Consider the following 21,488-nt stretch of genomic DNA (forward strand, 5'->3'; position numbering starts at 1 on the left):
TTTTGGGGTGGTAGATGCAAATTACTGCATTTAGAATGGATAAGCAATGAAGTCCTATTATATAGCACAGGGAACTATATCCAGTCTCTTGGGATAGAACATGATGGAAGAAAATATGAAAAGAAGAATGTATATATGTGTGTGTATGTGAGTGTATGTGTATGAGAGAGAGAGAGAGAGAGTGGGGGAGAGACTAGGCCACTTTGCTGTACTACAGAAATTGGCACAACATTGTAAATCAACTACACTTTAATAAAAAATAGATAATTAAAAAATAGGAGAGACAAAGACTGAAGGTTCAGTTAAGGATTGGTCAGAAAATGAGGTAAGAGAAAGAATTTGGAGCTGTGAAGTTTCTAAAGAGAAAATACGAGTCCTATTTATGATATATGATTAAAAAAAAACTACAAAGAATTCAAAAATAAGAATGGGAAGAGGTCTTTTGATGAAATTTGAAAAAGACCAATAAGGGCAAATGCTCTTTCTGATTATATAAACTACCTGCTGGTTATATAAATACTTAAGGTAACAACAAGGATATGAGAAGGTAGGAGAAGGAAATGAGAGAGCTGGGGAGCAGTAAGGGTTGGGCAACTTCAGAGACAGAAGCAAGACTGAGAGAATGGCAGCCTGTGTTAGACTATAGAAGAACCCTTGATCCTGGTTTGTATACTTATCAGGAGCTATAGAAATGGAACCATTAAAGGCAAAGATGAGCAAAGGCATATTCAGGGAAGCAAAGAATCAGAGAGACAGGAGAACTTTCATTGGCATAATGCTCTATTCTTACTTAAAGCATGTTCATAAATGGTATCTCCTTTATTCCTCACACAAACTCTGCAAGGTAAGCATTATTTGTCAGCATTTCCCCCAAAAATACATGACTCAAGAGGAACTTCCAGCAAGTGCAAGTAAAGGTCTGCAGTAGATTCATCACACTCTGGAAAACTATTTGATAGTGATGAACTGTAAGACATTTGTACTCTACAATGAAAATGCTACCTGTGCAGTTCCAACTGCCAGGAAAATCCTTTCCACATCAAAGGACCAAGTGATCTAAATGCCTCAAGCAGAATCGGTCACGCTTCTAGTTTGCTTTTTTATGCCATTTGAAACCTTTTATCCTTTCTTTCCATCATCACCAGCCCCTCCTCAACTGACCCAACTTAGCAACTACTATTTTAGTAACCCAAAATGGAAACTCCCCTACTTTTCCCCATCTTTTGTATTATTCTCAATTTTTATTCATGATGTCTGCTTTTGGACTTCCAATCCATGTTCGCTCTGTAAAGCCTTCTCCATGGGTCTCAGGATTCCAAAAAGAGCCTTGGGTGCCTCCATTTGAAATGCACAGTAGAGCAAATAGTGCCTGAACACTTAGTGGAGACACCTCCTTTTTGTAACCTCTGGTATCCTTGCTGGAACTGTCCCAGATCAGATGGACTCCAGTATACAGAAAGGGCTAAAAGGGGCATTTTAAACAATACATCTTAAAGATCCAAGACTGCCAAATGCTTTTCCTTTACTTTTATCTCTATGCCCTCCACAGGATGGGGAGAAATGTAGAACACAAAACAATTTCTTTTGTTTTTTTGTATTCTTTTCCATTATAGTTTATTGCAGAATACTGACTATAGTTCCCTGTGCTATACATTTTGGACTTTTGGACTGTGTTCTGAAATGAGGGTGAAGGCCAGGGAGGGAGGGAGAGAAAACGAATAATTTCAAAAATTTCAACATTTCTATTATTTTTGCCTGGGGAAAGTTAAAGCTAAGGTTCAGCCATTTTTCCCTAACACATTCACTAAAAAGTATTTGGGTGCATATGATCATTCAAAGTGCTACTATGAGGAAGTGCTATTAGAGCTGATTTCTGAAATGGACATACTTGAATTCACTTTTAATAGTTTCCGTTATAATAAGAGATTGTTAATATATATTGTCCAAATATACATTTAGTTTTGAACTGATATGTTTATCTTATTTTTGCTCCTAGATTATTATTACCTATATTATTTTTATCTAATACATTTTAAAGGTTTTGATTTGTAGCGGTTACAGGTTTTTTTTCTTTTTTTTCGTCTTTTTGCCATTTCTTGGGCTGCTCCCGCGGCATATGGAGGTTCCCAGGCTAGGGGTCTAATCGGAGCTGTAGCCACCGGCCTACGCCAGAGCCGCAGCAATGCGGGATCCGAGCCGCGTCTGCAACCTACACCACAGCTCACGGCAACGCCAGATCTGTTAACCCACTGAGCAAGGCCAGGGATTGAACCTGCAGCCTCATGGTTCCTAGTCGGATTCGTTAACCACTGCGCCACGATGGGAACTCCCGGTTACTGATTTTTAAATTGATCTAATTTATAGAAACTTTACAATCTAAGAGCCAGTTGTCAAGACTCTGAATATACTGCAATGTTATAATACTGTTTCTAATAATAATGTTTCTAATAACATTAGAAAGTATTCAGACATACAGGTTTAATGTGGTCCTTTATCGTCTCGCTTTTCGATGAGACAGACATCGAAATATAACTAAATATTTCAAAGGATGCTTCCTTCTGGGGTCTGGTCTCCACTTTGAGCTTTACACGCTGCTCTTCTGGTCGTTCCTTTGTATCACAGGAAGAAGACCCCAGGACTCTCAGAGCAGAATGGCAAAGGAGCCCCGAAGGGCGAGAGGAAACGTGTGCCCAGGTCCTCGGTGCAGCCCGGGGAGGGGCCCGCGGAAGAACGGGAGCGGAAAGAAAGGCGGGAAAGCCGAAGGCTGGAGAAAGGCCGATCCCAGGACTACCCAGACGTGCCTGAGAAACGAGAGGACGGCCCAGCGGTGGAGGACGAGAAGCAGAGAAAGGAGGAGGAGTACCAGACACGGTACCGCAGCGACCCGAACCTGGCGCGGTACCCAGTGAAGCCACCGCCAGAGGAGCAGCAGATGCGCATGCACGCGCGGGTGTCCCGCGCCAGGCACGAGCGGCGCCACAGCGACGTGGCCCTGCCGCGCACTGAAGCGGCCGCAGGGCCCGAGGGCAGAGCCGGCCCGCGCGCGCCCGCCGCGGCTCGGGGCTCGCCGCCCGCCTCGCCGCGCGCCTACTCGGCCGAGAGGACCGCGGACGCGAGGGCGCCGAGTGCCCAGCAGCTCGCCAATCGCAGCCCGCCGGCGCCCCGGCCCGGCCCAGGCCCCGCCGACGTCCCGGAGTCGCGGGCCCCTGAGCCGCTCCGGAAGCAGAGCCGCCTGGACCCTGGCTCGGCCGTCCTCGTGCGCAAGGCCAAGCGCGAGAAGGTGGAGACCATGCTACGCAACGACTCGCTGAGCTCCGACCAGTCCGAGTCCGTGCGGCCGTCACCGCCCAAGCCGCACCGCGCCAAGAGGGGCGGCAAGAGGCGCCAGATGTCGGTGAGCAGCTCTGAGGAGGAGGGCGTGTCCACGCCGGAGTACACCAGCTGCGAGGACGTGGAGCTCGAGAGCGAGAGTGTCAGTGAGAAGGGTGAGCAGCAGCGCGCGAGGCTCGGGCGCGGGAGGTGCTCCCGGGTGCGCGGGCGGAGCTCCCAGGTGCGTGGGCGGGGCTCCAGGGACTTTTGTGCCTGGGTCGCCGCAGAAGTGCGACCGGTTAAGTGCAATGCGGTAGCGCGACTGTAGTTAACGCTGTTCTACTGGTCTATCAGAAACTTGCTGAGAGTAAATCCTAAAAGTTCTTATTACAGGATATTGTTAGTAGTAGTAGTAACTAGATGAGGACGCGAATGTTAACTAAATGGAGTGGTGAGAGCCTACCAGGTATGTAAAGTCATAAGGCGGTGCACTTTAAACTTCCACAGTAGCTGTAGGGCAGTTATGCCCCCGCCCCCAAGGTGGGGGGAAAATAATGGAACTAGGGATGCTACAGCCAGCCTTGCAGCGAATGGAAAGTTTTCGTTTGTTTTCTTTTCTTTTTGGATATGGGATTTAAAAACAATCACAGGCTCCAAATTTGTGTTAGAGGAGTTCTTCCTGGAAGTTCTCTTGTGGCTCAGCGGGCTAAGGATGCAGCTTTCCTGCAGCTGTAGGGCGGGAGGCAACTCTGGCGCAGGTTCCAAACCTGTCCCAGGAACTTGTACCTGAGGACTAGAGAGGAAGGGGTGCGGGGGTGAGGGGGTAGAGTTCTTCCTGACTTTGGTTCTTGTCATTCTGGAATAAATCTGTACACAGTCTTGTGTTAAGTTATCATTTGGTGGTGATTCTCTTTGCCTGTTAAGGCGAAATGGACCTTTTCTGTACTTCAATGCTGTAATACTGGGGTCACAGAGGTGGCCTTTTTCAAGTTTCAAATGAATCTTCCTTACAATTTGTGAGGAAATTACTTCACAAAGTGTATATCATGCAGTTGTTATAGATCATGTTTTGGTAGTAACTTTGGAATACAAACTTCATTTTTCCTATTATAGTCCAAAAGATTGTGGAATATTTTGTGATGGACTTTTTTTTTCTGTCTAAACCTGCACTGTACAATACCACAGTGTATGCAGATATTTAAATTAAGTAAAATTAAATAAAAAAATAACAGCTCTCCAGTCCCACTAGCCGCATTTCAAGTGCTCAAGAATGATCATCACAGAAAATGCCTTTAGATAACACTGGTCTAGAAAATACTTCAATTTAATATTAATATCATGTGTTTGTTGCAAAGATTTTTCTAATTTTGCTGTTGCTCACTTAGATTTAAACTGGCCACTGCTCTGCATTCAGTGGTGGTGTTGATCATCCTTGTTATGGTGCTGGGGTCCTTGTGTGTTTCTTAATGAATTTGTATGTTGAGGTGACTCTTGACAGTTTTTTGGGGGCTTGCTAAATTATATAATTAATATTTTTAGTTTATTGATTTTATTAAAAACATGACTTCCTTGTCTTTTCTACCTGCACACTGCATGCACATGGGCCCATCCTTTCTCCCTTCCACCAGCTCTTTCTAATGCTTGCTTTCTTTTTGGCCACATCCATGGCATGTGGAAGTTTCCTGGCCAGGGATGGAGTCCATGCCACACTTCTCGATCTTTTTTTATATATATTTTATATGCCCCAACAATCTTATCACATATTTAAGAACAATTAAGAAAGCTCATTCTGTTGCTGTTGTTACTTCAACTCAACTGGAAATAGCTGTCTTTGGGATATGTGTATGTCTGGGATGAGTTTGGCTTTTTCAGCTCACCTTCTCATCATTTATGTTTCTAAGTTGCACATTATCTGTAGATATTTTAAAGTCAGATGGTGAGTAGACTCTTACTGTCTTTTGTGCCTTTGTATTGTTTTGTGTACATGTATATTTTCCCCTTAAGTCATAAGGTAAGTGTTCAGTAAAAATGCAAATGGATATGCTTAATTGATATGCAGATAACTCCTGATGGAGATAGGTGTAGGTAGAGCTACGTATGTTTTCCCACTCCTTAAGGATCTACACCTGCTCCTGCTGAATGTGTGTAATAATCCTAATGGGCATGGCGCTAGAATTGTAACTCAAAATTGTTTACAGTAACAACAGATTATGAATGAACTGGTGACTAGTAGCATGGTAAGTAGAGGAATGGAGCTGCTATGATGTGAAGAACTTACTGCCTCTGGACACTGTCTCCCTTTCTTGGGAGTTTTTGTCCTGTGAACTTGGGTGACCACTTGGGATTTACCACCTCTGAACTTGGGATTCGGTCTCTTCGTCTGGAAACATAGGAGCCTTTATTAATAAGGGCAGCCCTGTTTTCATTTATAATTAGTCTCATTCTCAATGTCTTTGAATGTTGCAGAGACACTTTCCTATTTCAGCCTTAATTAGAAATTTTACCATCTGTAATATTTATTAATGACTTTATTGCTAAACTCCATCATTGCCAACTAAGGGACCCTTTGGGAACCAGCCGTGATAAGCTCCAGACCCTGTGACCCTGCACAAGTTTTTTTTTTTTTTTTTAACCCCCGTAAGTCTCAGTTCTCTGGTTGGCACAGTGGAGATGAGTATCTTCTTTGGAAGTTTATTGGGTGGTTTGAATGAGCTCATGCACCTCCAGTAGGATGCTGAGTTAGCACCCTTCCTGTCTTGATTTTGCCCATGGCACCTATACTGTAGATATCTAGCATTGCAATGAATGTGAGCCACTCACCCACGTACATACAGTACCAAGAAGAGTAAAATAACCTGTTTTATTGCTTAGAGGCTCCAGTGGGGTGAGAAGGGGAAGAAGAAGGACTAGGGGAGAGATGTCTTGCCAGGAGAGAATGGATGCCCTCTTGTGACTTTAGTGTCAGGGAAGGTTATCCCCATGGAATGAAATTTAAAGAACAGTGGGAGACAAAAAAAGCTGCAGTTCAACTATGTCACATGCTTATGCTCATTCAGTTTATCAGTTACACATATAAAGTAAATATTTAATATGTGCCTGGTTATCTTAGTCTGTTTAGACTGCTTTCACAGAAAACTTGGTGGCTTATAAACAAGAGGAATCTACAAACTTTTGGAGGTTAAACAATAAACTAGGTTATATATAAAACATTGAGTTACACCTTTTCACCTTCTCATCAGTAGTGGATTCTAGACTACAATTGACCAATGCCTTCTGAGATAGGAGCAAAACCATTCTGAAATTACAGTTCTGTATGCATCTAAACCATCAATCAACTCTAAATTTTCAAAAGACCTACTTTGCAGTCTCCTTCTGAGAAAATTATTTAAAGATGTATGTTCTCAAGAAAATGGAGAATAATAATAAAAAAAGTGGGACAAATGAGAAACAGGAAATAATGGACCTAACCCAGGAATCCAGTGCAAATCCCTGAATGACATTATGTGCAGGAAGCAATCTGTCAAAATTAAAACTGGAGATCATTTCCAGGAGGCTCCAAAAAGAGTATCTTTATTGAGAAGAATGCCATGGATTCCAAGATATCCGTGACTAATGAGTTAACACGGTGTTATTGACCCAGTAAAGAAAGGCTATCTCTTTTTTATCAGTGAAGAGGAATAGCAAAAATTGAAGGGGAAAAAATCTGCTAAGGAAAATCATGGTCCAAACATGAAGCAAACAAGAATATGACATTATTCTATTACTTGGTACAGCCCATTTGACGGTTAACCTAGGTAATTTTTCTTCTGAGTGAACAGGAAGCTTGACAGTTCATTTGTACAAAAGGAAACTTAACCTCTGCCTATTATTGGTTTTTACTTGGTCCTGAAGTAGTTACATATGATAATATTGTAAGTACCATTTACTGGTTTTCAATTTTTAGAATAAACCTCCTTCCTCACTGAATGTGTGTGTGGGGTGTGTGTGTGTGTGTGTGTGTGTGTATGTGTGTATGGGGGGGGGGAGAAAAAGAGGGGAGGTTGGTTTTTTAGACAATTACAGATAAATATTTTGTCCATGTTAAAACAGAGGTAAAACTGACAGATATGGGAGATGAATGGATTTGGAGAACAAAGTTGGAGACAAGCATATGAACATTCCCATCTAAAATATTCAAGAGTCAAAAGATCCTGTTCAGATTTTAGGCCAAGAAATAGAGGATTAAGAGTATTTAAAAAGAGAGAGAGAGAGAGATCATTATGGCTTTTGAAAACAAAACAATATCAATATAAAAGTGAGCTAAAGTCTCTTCTTTAATTGTTTTTTTTTTTACTGTAGGTAATATCATAAAATGAGACCCCAATAAATAATATCATAAAATGAGACCCCAGTAAATAATATCCCAAATAAAGCAGTCAATAGATAGAGGCAAATTATTGAAAAATTAAAGTGCTTTCTATTATAGCCACTAAGAAAATAAGCATTGTAAAATAAGATTGGGAAATGGAATTGATGATGTTGGCAGAAGGACCAGGAGGGAAAATGAATTATTGTAGCTACATTGCAAGCCCTTATTTATTTTGATTTTTATCACACGCATGTGTTAATTTGATATCCATTAAAATAGGAACATGGAAAATTGCTATTTAATATCCCTTTTATTAAGTTTCAAATAACTAGTTTAGGTGTCTCTGGGGCCTCGTAATTGGCATTTTACCCGCCAGAACCTCAGAGCAGTAGTGGATCTATGTGGAACTGTATCAGCCTTGGCTTCCCTTTGACCTTTTATACATTCATCTTTCACTGCATTCCTGCTATTGCTGTGGGGAAGAGAAATTTAATTCTCCCTTTCAAGTACCAAAAGAGCCAGGATTTAGAGCATTAGATGCTTCAGTTTAAATGCCTTAAAAGGAATCTGAGAACTCATTTCTTCTTCCCATGGATATGGAATGGACATTAGCTGTTTTAATCATCTGTGCAATTTAAATCTTAGAACTCAAGAGAGCACAAATAACTGTGTGTGAGGGGGTGCTGAATGAATTCCTAATTTCTAAGAATATGCAATAAGAAAATTTTAGGAATTGTGAGGAGCTGGGTTTTTTAGAGTTATGATTTCTGCCTACTATGTGAATGACTGAAAAATCTCCTTGATTCTAAAACAGGAGCTATGACTAAAAAGCAGTTCTATAAAAAGAAAAGAAATTAAGTCTGTAAATCTAACATGATTATATCCAATAATATTTCTCATAAATTAATCCATAGCTAGAAATATTAGTCATTGGGTTACTTCTGAAAGAGATTTCTATTCTAGAATCAGGAGAAACTTAATTAAAATCTGGGCTACAGTTTCAAAACCAATCATACAAATTTGACATGTATGCTTACAGTTTTAAAAGTAGAATTTTTGAATGGATGTATAATTAAAGGGCATTTTAAGGGGAAACATTTGTGCTTCAATGTGTATTTAGGAAAAGATTTGCTCTAGAAGATTTCACTGTCACCTATTTTATCTCATAGGTTGTGCTTCAGTATCCTTTTAAAATGCAGAATCATGCTGCAGTGTTTTTGACCCATTTTATCCAGTGAATGAAAAGGTTGTCCTTACTTTTGGTTCAATTTCACAGAATGACAGACTCTTAGATCTGGGAGAGACTTCCAAAGCAAGCAAATATCTCTCCTTTCACACACTGTTGAACAGAGGAGGGGGTGTCATGGGTCTTACGGTTCTTGACTGCCTGCCCCTGGCACCATTTTCCATGTGCAGCCAGGAGAGCTTGGAGCACATGCTATCCCCATCCCCAGCCAGACCTCTGAGGACTAATTGCCAGTCCTGCTGCTGTTCTGTCCTCAGGCTAGGCCCAGTCCTAACAGTCTGGCTTCTAGAGTCTTCCTGAGACTAGGCTCCAGGTTTGTGCCTCATTCGGGTTGTTAGATCCATGTCCCTGGATCCTTGTGGCCGAGTCCAGTTCTGTTGCCCACGTCTGACTCGAACCAACACTTTGCTTTGCCCTGACAAATCCCCTTCCAGGAATTAGGAGCTGCATCCCTAGCTGCTGACTCCCTGATGCCAACTGCCATATCGGACATCCTCATGTTGCCTTCCGTATCATTCTTCTTCATGTGTTGGGGGCATGTGATTCTTACTGATGTTCTGCCTTGAATAGTTATTGTCTGTAGACATTTTCATTGAGGGACTTCTTCTACTTGCTGAACTGACTTTCTGCATTTGAATTTTTTAAAAATTAAATTAAACTAAATTAATTAATTTTTGGCCATGTCCTTGATATGTGGAAATGCCTGGGCCGGGGATTGAACCCACACCACAGCAAAAACCCGAGCCACTGCAGTGACACCATCAGGTCCTTAACCCACTGTACCACTAGGGAACTCCCTGGGTCTTTTTGAAATCACATGTTCCATGCCAAGGGGAAGACCTAATTTTCATTCCATTAAACTCTTCTGAGGTTGGTGTGTATGAGATAAAACTGTATCAATTTCCTAGGGCTGCCGTAACAAGGTACAATGACTGGGTGGTCTATGGACTGAAATTTACTTTCTCCCAGTTCTGGGGGCTGACACAGCAGGGTCCCAGTGGATAGGGTTGGTTCCTTCTGGGGGCCATCAAAGGGCTGGCCTCAGTCCTCTCTCCTCAGCTTATGTATGGTTGTCATCTCCCTGAGTCTGCAAGTTGTTTATCCTCTGTGTGTGTCCTCATTTCCTCTTCTTATGTGGCCACCAGGCATGTTGGCTTGGGAACCAGACTGAAGTCATGTTAAATTGATTGTTGTGTTAAAGATCCCATCTCCAGATATGTTTGCTCTCAGAGGTAATTGGGCTATAATTTTGACATACAAGTTTTGGCAAGGAACACAATTCAGCCCATGATAACAGTATTCCCAGGAGGAGAGGGACCAAGGCCCCCTGTGTTTGTGTACATACATGATAAATACTCCAGTTTGCATTTGTCTTCATTGTTTTTGTCTGTGAAAAATATAAGATCATGGAGAATCTCACCGAGTATTTGCTTTATGAAGATAAATTGCTATCCAAGATCAGGGAGGCATAGATAGTTTAGGCACCACTGGAGGCTAAACACTTTGGGCATATTCCTTAACCTTGGAAAGTCTCAAGTTCATCCTTCTAGGAACTTGGAGTACTTGCCTATACTTGTCCCATGGGGTTGTTGGAAAGATTAAATGAGATGATGGGACCAGCTGTGTGTATCTGATCCACAGAAGATGCTCTGTAGGTGTTTTAATTTATGTGACACCAAATAGGATGTCTGTGTAGATAACAGACGTTACAGGAAGTAGGAGGAAAGCTGAAATGCCAGGGTTTCCCATCAGAGCTGGGGAAGAACTTGGGTGGGAAGAATCAGTGTGGCATCGGAGTCAGAGAGAGGGGCATAAACAGAAAGAGATTGGGAGACACACGTGTGCTGGGAGCAGTGAGCATCCGGACCTGTGGAAGGAAAGAAAGAACACTGGTCAAGGCAACAGTTTTAATCCCAGGTCTTTTAAGAACTGGGTTACCTTGGCAACAGAATGAGAGGGATAGATTATATCAGTGCTCCCCATCCCTGGATGTACTTTAGAATCCCCAGGGGAAATTTAAAACAAAATAAGTGTTAGGACAGCACCAAAAGGGACTCTGATGTCATGAGGGTGAAGCCTGGCTCCAATTTGTTTTAGTGCATGTGGCTGAATCAGGAACTATAGCATTATAATCACTGGAGCTTCATAAAAAAGATGCCGGCGTTCAGACCACAAGCCCAGAGCTCCTGATTTAGTTGTCCTGGGTGGACAACTAAGATGGTTGAATCTGGGGATGTTTAGTCTGTAAAAGACACAATTGCATCTCAAAGATTATCTCGGCAGAAGAAACACTTTTTGATGGATATGGGTAAATACTTCTTACAGTAACAGTGTTTATAATATACAAATTGGAAGCCAGCCCAGTTTTCAGGCTAAGAGATACTGGTTAAAGAAATACTGTGTTATCATACACAACTTAGAATAGATTTACAAGGAGATCCTGCTGAATAGCATTGAGAACTATGTCTAGATACTCATGTTGCAACAGAACAAAGGGTGGGGGAAAAAATGTAATTGTAATGTATACATGTAAGGATAACCTGACCCCCTTGCTGTACAGTGGGAAAACAAAAAATAAAAAAAAGAAATACTGTGTAGCCATAAAAGTTGTTATAAAATCTAATATTTATAACATACAGTGTGTTTGTGATTGTTGAGAGAAGGGCATTACTAGTTGTATGTATCTTTGAAAACATGTTTATATAATATGTGCAGAGAAAGAGCTAAAAGCATTGAGTATGCTTGTACCTGGATGGTGAAGTAGCAGGCATTCTTTATTTTCCATGTTGTCTTTTTTGTACTTTTAAACTCTTACCATAATTATAGTCCTTTGCGTTAGCTTAGTTTGGGTTTTCCTGTTTCATTCATTTCTTTGCTTGGCTTTTCTCTTCATACCTTTATAAGGCTAATCAGGTTGTTTTATGTGCGTTTTCATTTATTTTGGAGCTTAGGGCATTATACATTCCTTTTGTATTCTTTAATGCCAACTAAATTCTTACGTAATGCTTAGTTTTATAATTTTTTAGCAAAATCTAAAATTAAGTAATTATCTCTATGAAAGATGACTTTAGCATGCTTTAACTTGCCTCTAAAATTGACTATTTTTTTATTGTCTATGTTATTGTTATCCAGACTAGGTCCAAATTGTCTTTCAAAATTTGTATAAATAGATGTTAATGTTATTATTTTTCTAGTTAATACTTAAATTCACTGTGTGTAACATGTTTCAATGACAATATTCATCATTACCTTTTGCATTTCACTTTTCTTTGCCTCCTTCATTTTTCTTCTTGTTAGAGCGATCTTTTATTCATTCTTCCAGTAAGAGGATAGGAGTAGTAAAATGCCATTAGTTTTTTAAATCATTTCTTGCCTGTCATCCAAGCTGGGTGTAGGGCATAGGCTTTTTCTCTTCTACAGTTTCTTTGGCACTAAGTCTCAGGGGGGCAGCAGATTTCTGGTGGGGACCCTGGTAGGTTTCAGCCACCCCCATCCTCTTTCCCACCCAAGGGTGCTTCTGCAGCACAGGCAGGGTAGCTCCCTCTGCCTCGGCTCCTATCTGGACCTCTTTGGTGGGCGGGCCAGCTTTGGCCATGCCACCTAGTGTGCTTTCAGTGGTTTCCCATTCTATATTGCCTTCCTCATGCTTTGCAGCATATTATTTATATTTTGGAATAAAAATACTTATTAAATCAGAGGAGGGGAATTGCCTTCGTGGCTCAGTGGTTAAGGATCCCGACTAGAATCCATGAGGATTTGGGCTCAATCCCTGGCCTTGCTCAGTGGGTTGGGGATCCAGTGTTGCAGTGAGCTGTGGTGTAAGTTACAGATGCGGCTCGGATCTGATGTTGCTGTGACTGTGGTGTAGGCCAGAAGCTGTAGCTCTGATTCGACCCCTCGCCTTGGAACTTAAATATGCTGCAGGTGCGGCCCTAAAAAGTTTTTTTTTAAAAAAAAAAAAAAAAAAAACAGAGGATAGAGGATTATAGGTGGGTTTGGGCTTGACCTGAAGCACATGCATCTTTTTTTTAAGAAGAATAAAATTTTAATTGAGGGAGGAATAAACCAAAATTATGTGGCCCTTTAGTTATAGTATAAACCAAAGAAAATGCTGGCTTTTTGTGTGATTTGATTGGAAATTCAATTGAAGTGGAATGTAGGGAATCGCCTATTCTAGGAAAACACTGGTTCTGATACCTTTTGCTTTGTTTAATTCCTAAAAAGTTTTGAAAAGTCCTTCTAACAAAAAAGGAACAATAAATGGGATAAAAATAAATAGACAGGAAAAGGAAGTTAGAAATAATGAAGTAAAACTGTAAGTTTTTATACAGCATTTAATTAATTAGCTAATCATGTAAATAATCTTCCACCTCTCCTTGATGAGGTGCTTTTTTTAATAACTTGCTTGTCATATATTGCCTAACATTTCTACTCAGCCCTTTTAATGAGTTGTATTCTTAGTGGAGAAATAACTCATGGTTATGACTGCAGGAAGCTAGGTATTTGGGCCACAGGATAATAAAAAACGTATCACTACTCACCAGATAGTGAATTGTAGTCTTATAAAGACAAATAAATACTTCCCTTTAGTGGCTTTGGAACTTAAAAATCAGATTTTAAACTGCCATCATATCAAAGTGAAAAAGCTAAAGAGCATGCCATTTGAAACCATTTCCAGTTTATAGTGACAAGGCTGTTTAAGCTAAAAAAATTAAAAACAAGTTGAACCAACTTCCACTGCCAAAAACCTATAAATGGGGGGTATAGGTAACATTTATTTTAAAAGTAATAACTGAGTTTGCATAAAAGAGAAACATCCAAGTTCCAGAAATCAAATGAGAAAGTCAGATACATAAGGATGTGGGATGATGCTTCAGAAACGCCTCTGGTGGAATGAGGTCTTGAGAGGTCTGGGGCTTTAAACGGTACGGGGCCATGCGAGCCAGTATTGCCCTGGCAAAAGGCAGGTAATTGGAACTGGCATCTGTGCATGAGGCCATGCCCCTCAGAGTGCTTCCCCTACAATGAAAAGAAGATTAGTATGAAATTTCACACAGCTCACAGAAATGAGGAGCCTCGTTTTTGCCTGAACTCTGGGTGAGAAAGCAATAAATCTCTTGTAAGAAATTGAAATCTCATTCTGTTCCTAAGGTGGATTTTGTAGGCTGAATTTTTACTGCCTACATGGTGATTTAATCCCAAGTCAGGAAATTAACATTAAATTTCAAAGTGATAGCTTCAAGCTCAAAAGACTTCTCTCCCTTTATAATCAGTGGCTTATGTTCCAAAGAACAAACAAGAGCTAAGAAATGGCACTCAAAGAGCCAATATTCTGTCTTTATCAATTGGATTTCTTTTTATTTTGACAGGTTTTCTATCTTTTACAGAGCAGTGCAATAAGGGCTAAAGCATTCAGCTGTAGGCGGAAATGGTCAACTTCTGATTACCCTTTAAAATATTTCAGCACCATGAAAAGCACTCAATTTCAAATTGTCCTACTTTGCTGGGTCTCCTAATAGGAAATGTATAGGATCAGAGCTGTAACTTGGAGAATCATTCTGTGGTAGGTGAGTTGGGTTTACACAGTAATCATTGTCCTTAACAGTGACATTCCTTTTCTTTTTCTCTGCACTCTCCCTTTCATAACTTAGGCTTCTTTTCCCCTAACCTCCCTGAAAAGCTCCTCCGTAAATGTTCCGATGCCACCCTGGTCCACATCCTGCCACTACCTGACATTTTGGCATATTTGCTATTCCAATCCCCTTTATTCTTTACCCAGATGAAGGCAGAGAGCATGGTCTGGGAGACCCAGGGCTCCCCAGCTTAGAGGACATCGCAGATCAACGAAGGCTGTCTGACCAGTTCTCTTTGAAACATCCCTTTCACACAACACACTGCGAAACAAAGGACAGCAATATTCATAGGGGTCCATATACATTTCTGTGGTAAATGGCTCCATTAGTACAACTTGAAAACAGTAATTCCCAGAATTATTGTATTTCAGAATTTCAGAGTGATTTGGGAACCAGAGGCCCTCGGCAGCATCAAATTCGGTGAATCTTTTATTACCTTTTCAGCTTTCTCAAACTGGACCGTTTATTGTAGACAGAGTTCCTTCTTTTATCCAACACACCCTTGTAGGAAACCTATAAATCCTAATACAAGACAGGTGGCAACCTCATGACTCAGGAAATGACAAGTATGGAAGAATCTGAGTCCTGCAAAAAATTGAGTTAAACATATTGATTCCCCAAATCCTAATGTTTCATTCCTTCTCATATCTTTAGAACCAACTTTGCCCTCCCTAATGCTACTGTTGCTCCAGGAAGGTCCCTAGTCGTATGTTGAATATTGATTTATTGATTTATTACATATACAGTTAAGATTGCCCAGAAGATCTCATTTGGAGTTTGTGTTTTGTTTGCTTGTTTTCTTGTAGCTTAGAATCCTTCAGGATAGTAGTTTCCGTGTGGTTACTGGAGAATTAAATAAATGAAGACCTTGATACAGAAGCATGTCAGTAGGTCAGGAAGCAGAGGTGTCTGAGCTGGTATTCTGTGACAGCAGAATCTCAGTTATCCCAGTGACAGAGCAGGACATGGGACTGTGGCTGCTGTTACAAAAACTGCCCAAAAGACTAACATGATCCTGAACATCAACTCTAAATCTCTAAAACGGAATCTAGTACTTCCCTCTCTTTCTTTTTACTTAGTGTGTCTTAACAAATCAAAATAAACGCTTATAAATAATGTAGCATTTCTCCAACTAGTATTTCTGCAAAGCAATAATATGTTTAGTAAGTGTGCTGCCAGAAATAAGTGTTTGCCCCCAAGTAAGTTTAGCTAGTGCTAACTTAGTGGCTAAGAATTTCCTTCATGTTGGACTTCTCACAATCTTTAATGGATGCAGTGTGCCCTGAATACATTTAACCAGGGTCCCTTTTATCATGAACTATCCATTACCATCTCTGTAAACTGAAGTTCTGAGGTCAAGGCATGGCATCTCATGAAAGACCTTAGCCTAGAGCATCTCAGGCCTTTCACTTGATGTAGATCCATTTGCCTCAATCTCAAACCACCAAGAACACAATCTTATCAGGATACTAGGGAAAGTTAGTTTCCAAACCTAAGAATGTTGTGATCTAAAGCAAGATTATTGTTATTCAGATTCTTACTCTGCTGCAGCCTAGATATGTCACTTATATCTAAGCCTCAGTTTCTGCATCCTTAATATCAGAGGAATAATTGCATTAAATCTTCAAGGCAGAGACCTGGCTTATCTTTTTCTTCTCTTAACTGGAGTGCTTAGCATTCAACATTCAGAATTGTTGCTAAATGACAGACATGAGTGCATATATACAGGGATCAATGAAACATGCAAAAAATAAGATAAAGTCCAATGTAGACTCTCCTTTTAGGACGTAAAGGGAAATGAAAATGAAGAGCTCCATGAGGACTGGGTTAGTCAATGGAAATATCTCAGAACGAGTGCATTGGACTTGAACTGCATTGGAGTTGAACTTGTGTTTATGACATAACCTTTTTATATTGTGCAATATTTCAATCCTGTTTTTCTTGATATCCCTAGTATTCTCTAGAACTTAGAAACTGAATTCATATTGATTATGCATTCAGTTCCTCAAAGTGCGACAGTAAGTACAGTACTTCAAAGTGCAGCAATAAGAGATTTGTGATTTGAAATCATATTTTTTATTATTATTTACTAGGACTGTGGAGGAAGGAAAAAAACCCTAATATCCAGGGTACTGTATATCATTAATATTTCAGCATTAAGAGTTTTGGCATTTGATTGTAATAATTTTATCCCTACTTTCTAGCTATTATATTGGTTCTGGAGTTTAAGTTTAAAATAAAACTTTGGTGAAGTGGAAGCGTTAGGGTAGTGATTTAGGAGTTTAGTTCCAGGACAGATCAGTTTTGGTATATACTTCGCATCAGTTTCTATAAATGGTTGATTCTCTTGTAATGCTGTCCACTGAGGTTACCTCTCAGATTTGTTTCATGCTTTAGGAAGTATGAAATGCTAGTATATACATTATTTTTACAACTTATAACATTATCTGTAGTAAAACCCAAAAAGTAATGGATTACTTGCAGAATAATATGGCTAAATTAAAGTTATATGTACCTGTTATTTTAGTCACTGTTGGGGAAAAATATAATTCCCCATGTCACAGATAGTAGGAAGAAAATCTCAGGAGTGTGTGTGTGTGTGTGTGTGTGTGTAATTGCCTCTGCTAGCAAAATACAACAGCAAGAGGAGGGACTCTTCATTTAAAAGTTTATGTAATAGAAAAATCTTACGTAAAGAACGTAATATGTACAAAAATAGCCTAATTTCAAAATATTTCTTCAGGAAGAAACAAAACATTTATTTTCTTTGCAAATCAACCATATGCTAATGAGAAACATGCTCATTTTATTGGTTTTTAATAATACTGAACACACGCAGAAGAGTTATGTTTTAAGAAATCATCCTATGGGCTAATAGCCATTTCGTTGTCATAAAAATCCTTTATTTAGCCCTCTCCACAAATAAGCTCACAGCAGGAGAAAGGACACTGGTTAGAGTAATTGGGGGGATAAGTAAACAGAAGGAATGGCTGGGAGCATAGTGTCATCTGGCAGAGAGCTTATTTCCTGAATCCTGTGGATCTGGTTAAAACCCAGCAGAGATGCCAATATGCTTCTGCTCAGTAAATGCTACCAGGCTCCACACCACCAGGCCCACGGAGGCTCATGTGCCGTGTTTGATCCAAGCTGTCCCTGTATAGCTGCTCGGCGCCCGCCATGCCCTGAGTCAGTCAAGCCAAGAGACTTTCTTACACTCACACCAGCCTTCCTTCTTTCCATCTTCTGCGGCTCTTTACCTCCACGTTGTTCAGGGGTGTAAGCCAAAGGGTGCAGGGGGCACTGAACGCTCTTTATAGATCTTGAACTTGCTTAAAAGCGAGGCTGAAAGTCACTTGGCTGGATTTCTTTGCAAGGCTGCTGTCATGTGTGCACCTGGAATCCCTGTGTCTTCAGAAGGGTGGGAAGAAGTGAGGTCCATTGGCACTGAAGAGGGAACCATGGAGGCCCGGAGAGCAGGTGCGACAGAGAGTGAGTCTGGGTGTGGGAATCCCTCTTCATTATGTCTTCAGGTGGACACAAGTCTATGTTTAACATCCCTCTGTATCTGTTTTTCCAGTGGAACTGTTCCCAGTGTGTGTCAGGTCGGATGGGATTTTGTTCCATTTTCTCAACAAAGTTTCCAACCCCCAGCTTGATCGTCAGTCTTTTTCTTGATCATCAGTCTTTTTCAAGATACCGCTAAATATTGGAAAACAGTTAATCATGTAAGAAAGATGTAAATGTTAGAATGTCAATGTTATCTGAAAATAAGAGAAAACAGTAGCTAGTTGTTGAATTGTGCATGCGTTTTTTTTGTAGTGGATGTTTTTCGTGCTTTGCTAGCTCATGTTCAAACAAAGAATGAGGAAGACATTCAGGTTGAGGAAGACATGACAGATTGGGGTTATTATTAGTCAGACCTTGGTCTGGGTCAGAAGCCAGTCCCAAATAGGGAGTTTGTGTCACTTTTTCTAAATAATGGAGCCTGCAGTCTTATGAAAGAACTGACACCTTTCCATAAGCATGGGCTTTGACCTAGACCCTAGAACCACAAGGTCAGTGGTATATGTGAAGTAAATTCAAAATTACAGTTGATACTAAGTTTCATATGTTGTCTCTTAAGGGAAATTATCCTGAGGGCCTGTGAAGTGGTTGTGGAATCACAGCTGAGTGGGAGGCTAAGAAACGTGTAATCTCAGAGAGGGATATGTGTGGCTCAAAAGGGACAGAGTAGCAGCAATGTTTTAAATAAGTCCATACTGTTAATATAAATTTGGGAATTGACAGGTGAAAATAGGCTATTTTTTCCTAATTACATGTGGATGGCGGCCTCAGTGAAGGACAGTTGTTACTGTTCATGGGATCTTGGAGAATGTGGTACTCAGATAGCAGTGAAAGGGTCTTTCAAAATAAGGTCAACATTAGCCCCTTCTAATGTTGGTTTTCTAGTTTGATTCTGTAATTATGAAGGCTGTGTGTATCATTTTCAGAGACCTAGCTTGGTTTATCAAGCATCTTTTGTTAGAAACACCATTGGTTACCATGTAGAGAACACAAGATAATTATGCCACATTAATACAGATTTATTAGATGAAAAGAGGGATAGATATTAAATTACCAACATTCAAATGATTGTATGACTTGAAGCCCACTCTTGGTGATAAATGAGAAAAAAAGAAATAGAAGAAATATGAAAAAGAAAGCTCTCAAAATTCAGACACAGTAATAGTTGCATGCAGTGTGGGAAACTGTTTTAACTCAGTTGGCTTAGCCTACCTTGGCCTATCAGATCCATGGGCTCTTGTATTTCAGCCAAATTACGTGGTGTCAGAGAGATCCCCAGTGGCCTAGCAGGTTAAGGATCCAGGATTATCACTGTTTGTGGCTCAGATTACTGCTGTGGTACAGTTTCTATCCTTGGCCTGGGCACTTCTGCATGCTGCTGGTGTGGCCAAAAAAAAAAAAAAAAAGAAAAAAAAGAAAAAGAAAAATTCTGTGGTGGGAGATGAGTATTTGGTTGTTGAAAGTTTGACTCTCCTTCCACAACTTTTAATCAGTGTACATGTTGGGCCAGCAGCTCCCTCTTCAGACCCTGATATTTGTGTATCTTTATGACAGCACCACAGGGATAGAATATAAATTCCAACTGGTGTAAGTTTAGCCCTGTAAACTGGTCTGAGAATCCTCACTGGCTCCAAATGTGGGAAACGGAGGCGGGTGAATATTGGCCCCTCCTGCCTCACCAGTTTTCCACGCACGATTACTAGCACTTTAGCAAAAACTGGCACACAACTTTAAGGTAAGCTATGGAAATAAACACAGCAGTTCCTACCTAAGGTATAAAGGGGAGAGCTGGGTGTCCCAGTCAGACAAAACCACAGTCAACCCTCAGCTCTGCTCATCATAAACCACGTGACCTAACCAAGTGAAGTAGCCTCTCTGAGCCTCATCTGTAATGTGGGATAAATAATATTAATTTTGCCACATGCCTTTGAAAAATAAATGAATTAAATATAATTAACATGCTTATTTTGCACGGTATTTGGCACAGAATCATTCCATTAATGCCTATTTCCCTTTTCCTTTTCAAACAACGACCATGTAGCCAATGTTTCACTCAAGCCAGTTTCATAAAGCATACTTGGAAGTTTGGGGTAAAGAAAGAAAAAGATTCTGGAGTTCCCATCGTGGCACAGTGGTTAACGAATCCAACTAGGAACCATGAGGTTGCGGGTTCGATCCCTGACCTTGCTCAGTGGGTTAAGGATCTGGCATTGCCGTGAGCTGTGGTGTAGGTTGCAGATGCTACTCAGATCCTGTGTTGTTGTGGCTCTGGCGTAGGCTGGTGGCTATAGCTCTGATTGGACCCCTAGCCTGGGAACCTCCATATGCTGTGGGAAGCGGCCCTAGAAAAGGCAAAAGGACAAAAAAAAAAAAAATGGATTCTAAGTAGAGACCAAAACAGTGTTCTTTTAAGAGGAGAAGGTAATGTTCAGATGAGCCCATTTGTTTCTGGCTCTTTAGCACTTGCTTTGGTGAATATGGGATGATCCATGGTTCAGAATTAATTTTTTCCTTATATGGAAATTACTTTTGATAATTATCAGTAATTTAAGTAAACACAGTACGTTTAGTTGAACTAAATGAAATCTGGGTCTGAATTCTCCCTTTATTATCATTTGACCGTTTCGCTTTCTACTTTTCAATATTCCCTATTTAGAGAAGTGTATTGTTGCCTGCCATGGTTCCTGGAAACTTAATGATATACCACAATAAAGTGAAACTGGAGGTGTGACATCAGGCCAGCTAGTTTTGTTGTTGGCATTGCTGTGGTTTTGTAATATGTGGTCTGGAGGGATAGAGTAAATGTAGGGGACATAGTGAGAGGCTGGTTATTCTGTGTCTAGGTGAGAAAAGTCTCATGAATCATGAATTGTGGCTCTGCAATCATCAGAGACCTGCATCTGTAAAAACACCAGAACTGCGAGCCCATCCCATCCCCCTCAACTCCCAGCTACACTGGTTTGGCTTGTCCTTTTGCCCCTTGGATATGAGCCATCCTGCATGCCAGCCTGGCCGTCCCAGCACAGCCCAAAGAAGCACGTTGTCCTGTTCCCAGCAGTCACCCGTGCACTCCTGGCTCAGGCTTCCTCCTTGCTGCCAGTTGTCATTGGGCTGAGTAAGATCTCAGCTAGGGAAACTGCAGAGGAAGTGATCAGTTACACTGGGCTTGGCAGGACCGTTGCCAGTAATTGATAATGGGATCAAATCATCTCAGGTGAGTGTTCCCTGGTCCACGGGCCAGCAGGGGTCTGCTCACCTTTGTCATCTTAGCCCATGGATATCTTTGTGAAATGTCACTGGGGGGATGAGAGGTGGAGCTTTTCAAGCCTCTGCCTGAGTCTTCTCTCCAGGGGTAGCTTTAAGGGACCAGAGCGTTTCACATATCTGC

The 21,488-nt window shown here is 40.8% G+C and overlaps 1 protein-coding gene across 50 annotated transcripts in view; it reads left to right on the forward strand.

Annotated features, from left to right (window-relative positions):
* The window catches only part of RIMS1 (regulating synaptic membrane exocytosis 1), a 462,151-nt gene that overhangs the window by 253,879 nt on the left and 186,784 nt on the right, over positions 1-21,488 (forward strand). For all 50 annotated transcript variants that reach the window (XM_084959111.1, XM_021072879.2, XM_021072912.2 and 47 more), the window contains one exon: positions 2,623-3,485. In XM_084959111.1, coding sequence (XP_084815237.1) covers positions 2,623-3,485 — 863 coding nt within the window. The remainder of the gene's footprint in view (positions 1-2,622; positions 3,486-21,488) is intronic.

Source organism: Sus scrofa, chromosome 1 (genome assembly GCF_054392235.1).
Source record: "Sus scrofa isolate SSC_HxYL_T2T_F1_AM1 chromosome 1, Sscrofa_HxYL_maternal_Yorkshire_Landrace_v2.0, whole genome shotgun sequence".
Classification (NCBI taxonomy): domain Eukaryota; kingdom Metazoa; phylum Chordata; class Mammalia; order Artiodactyla; family Suidae; genus Sus; species Sus scrofa.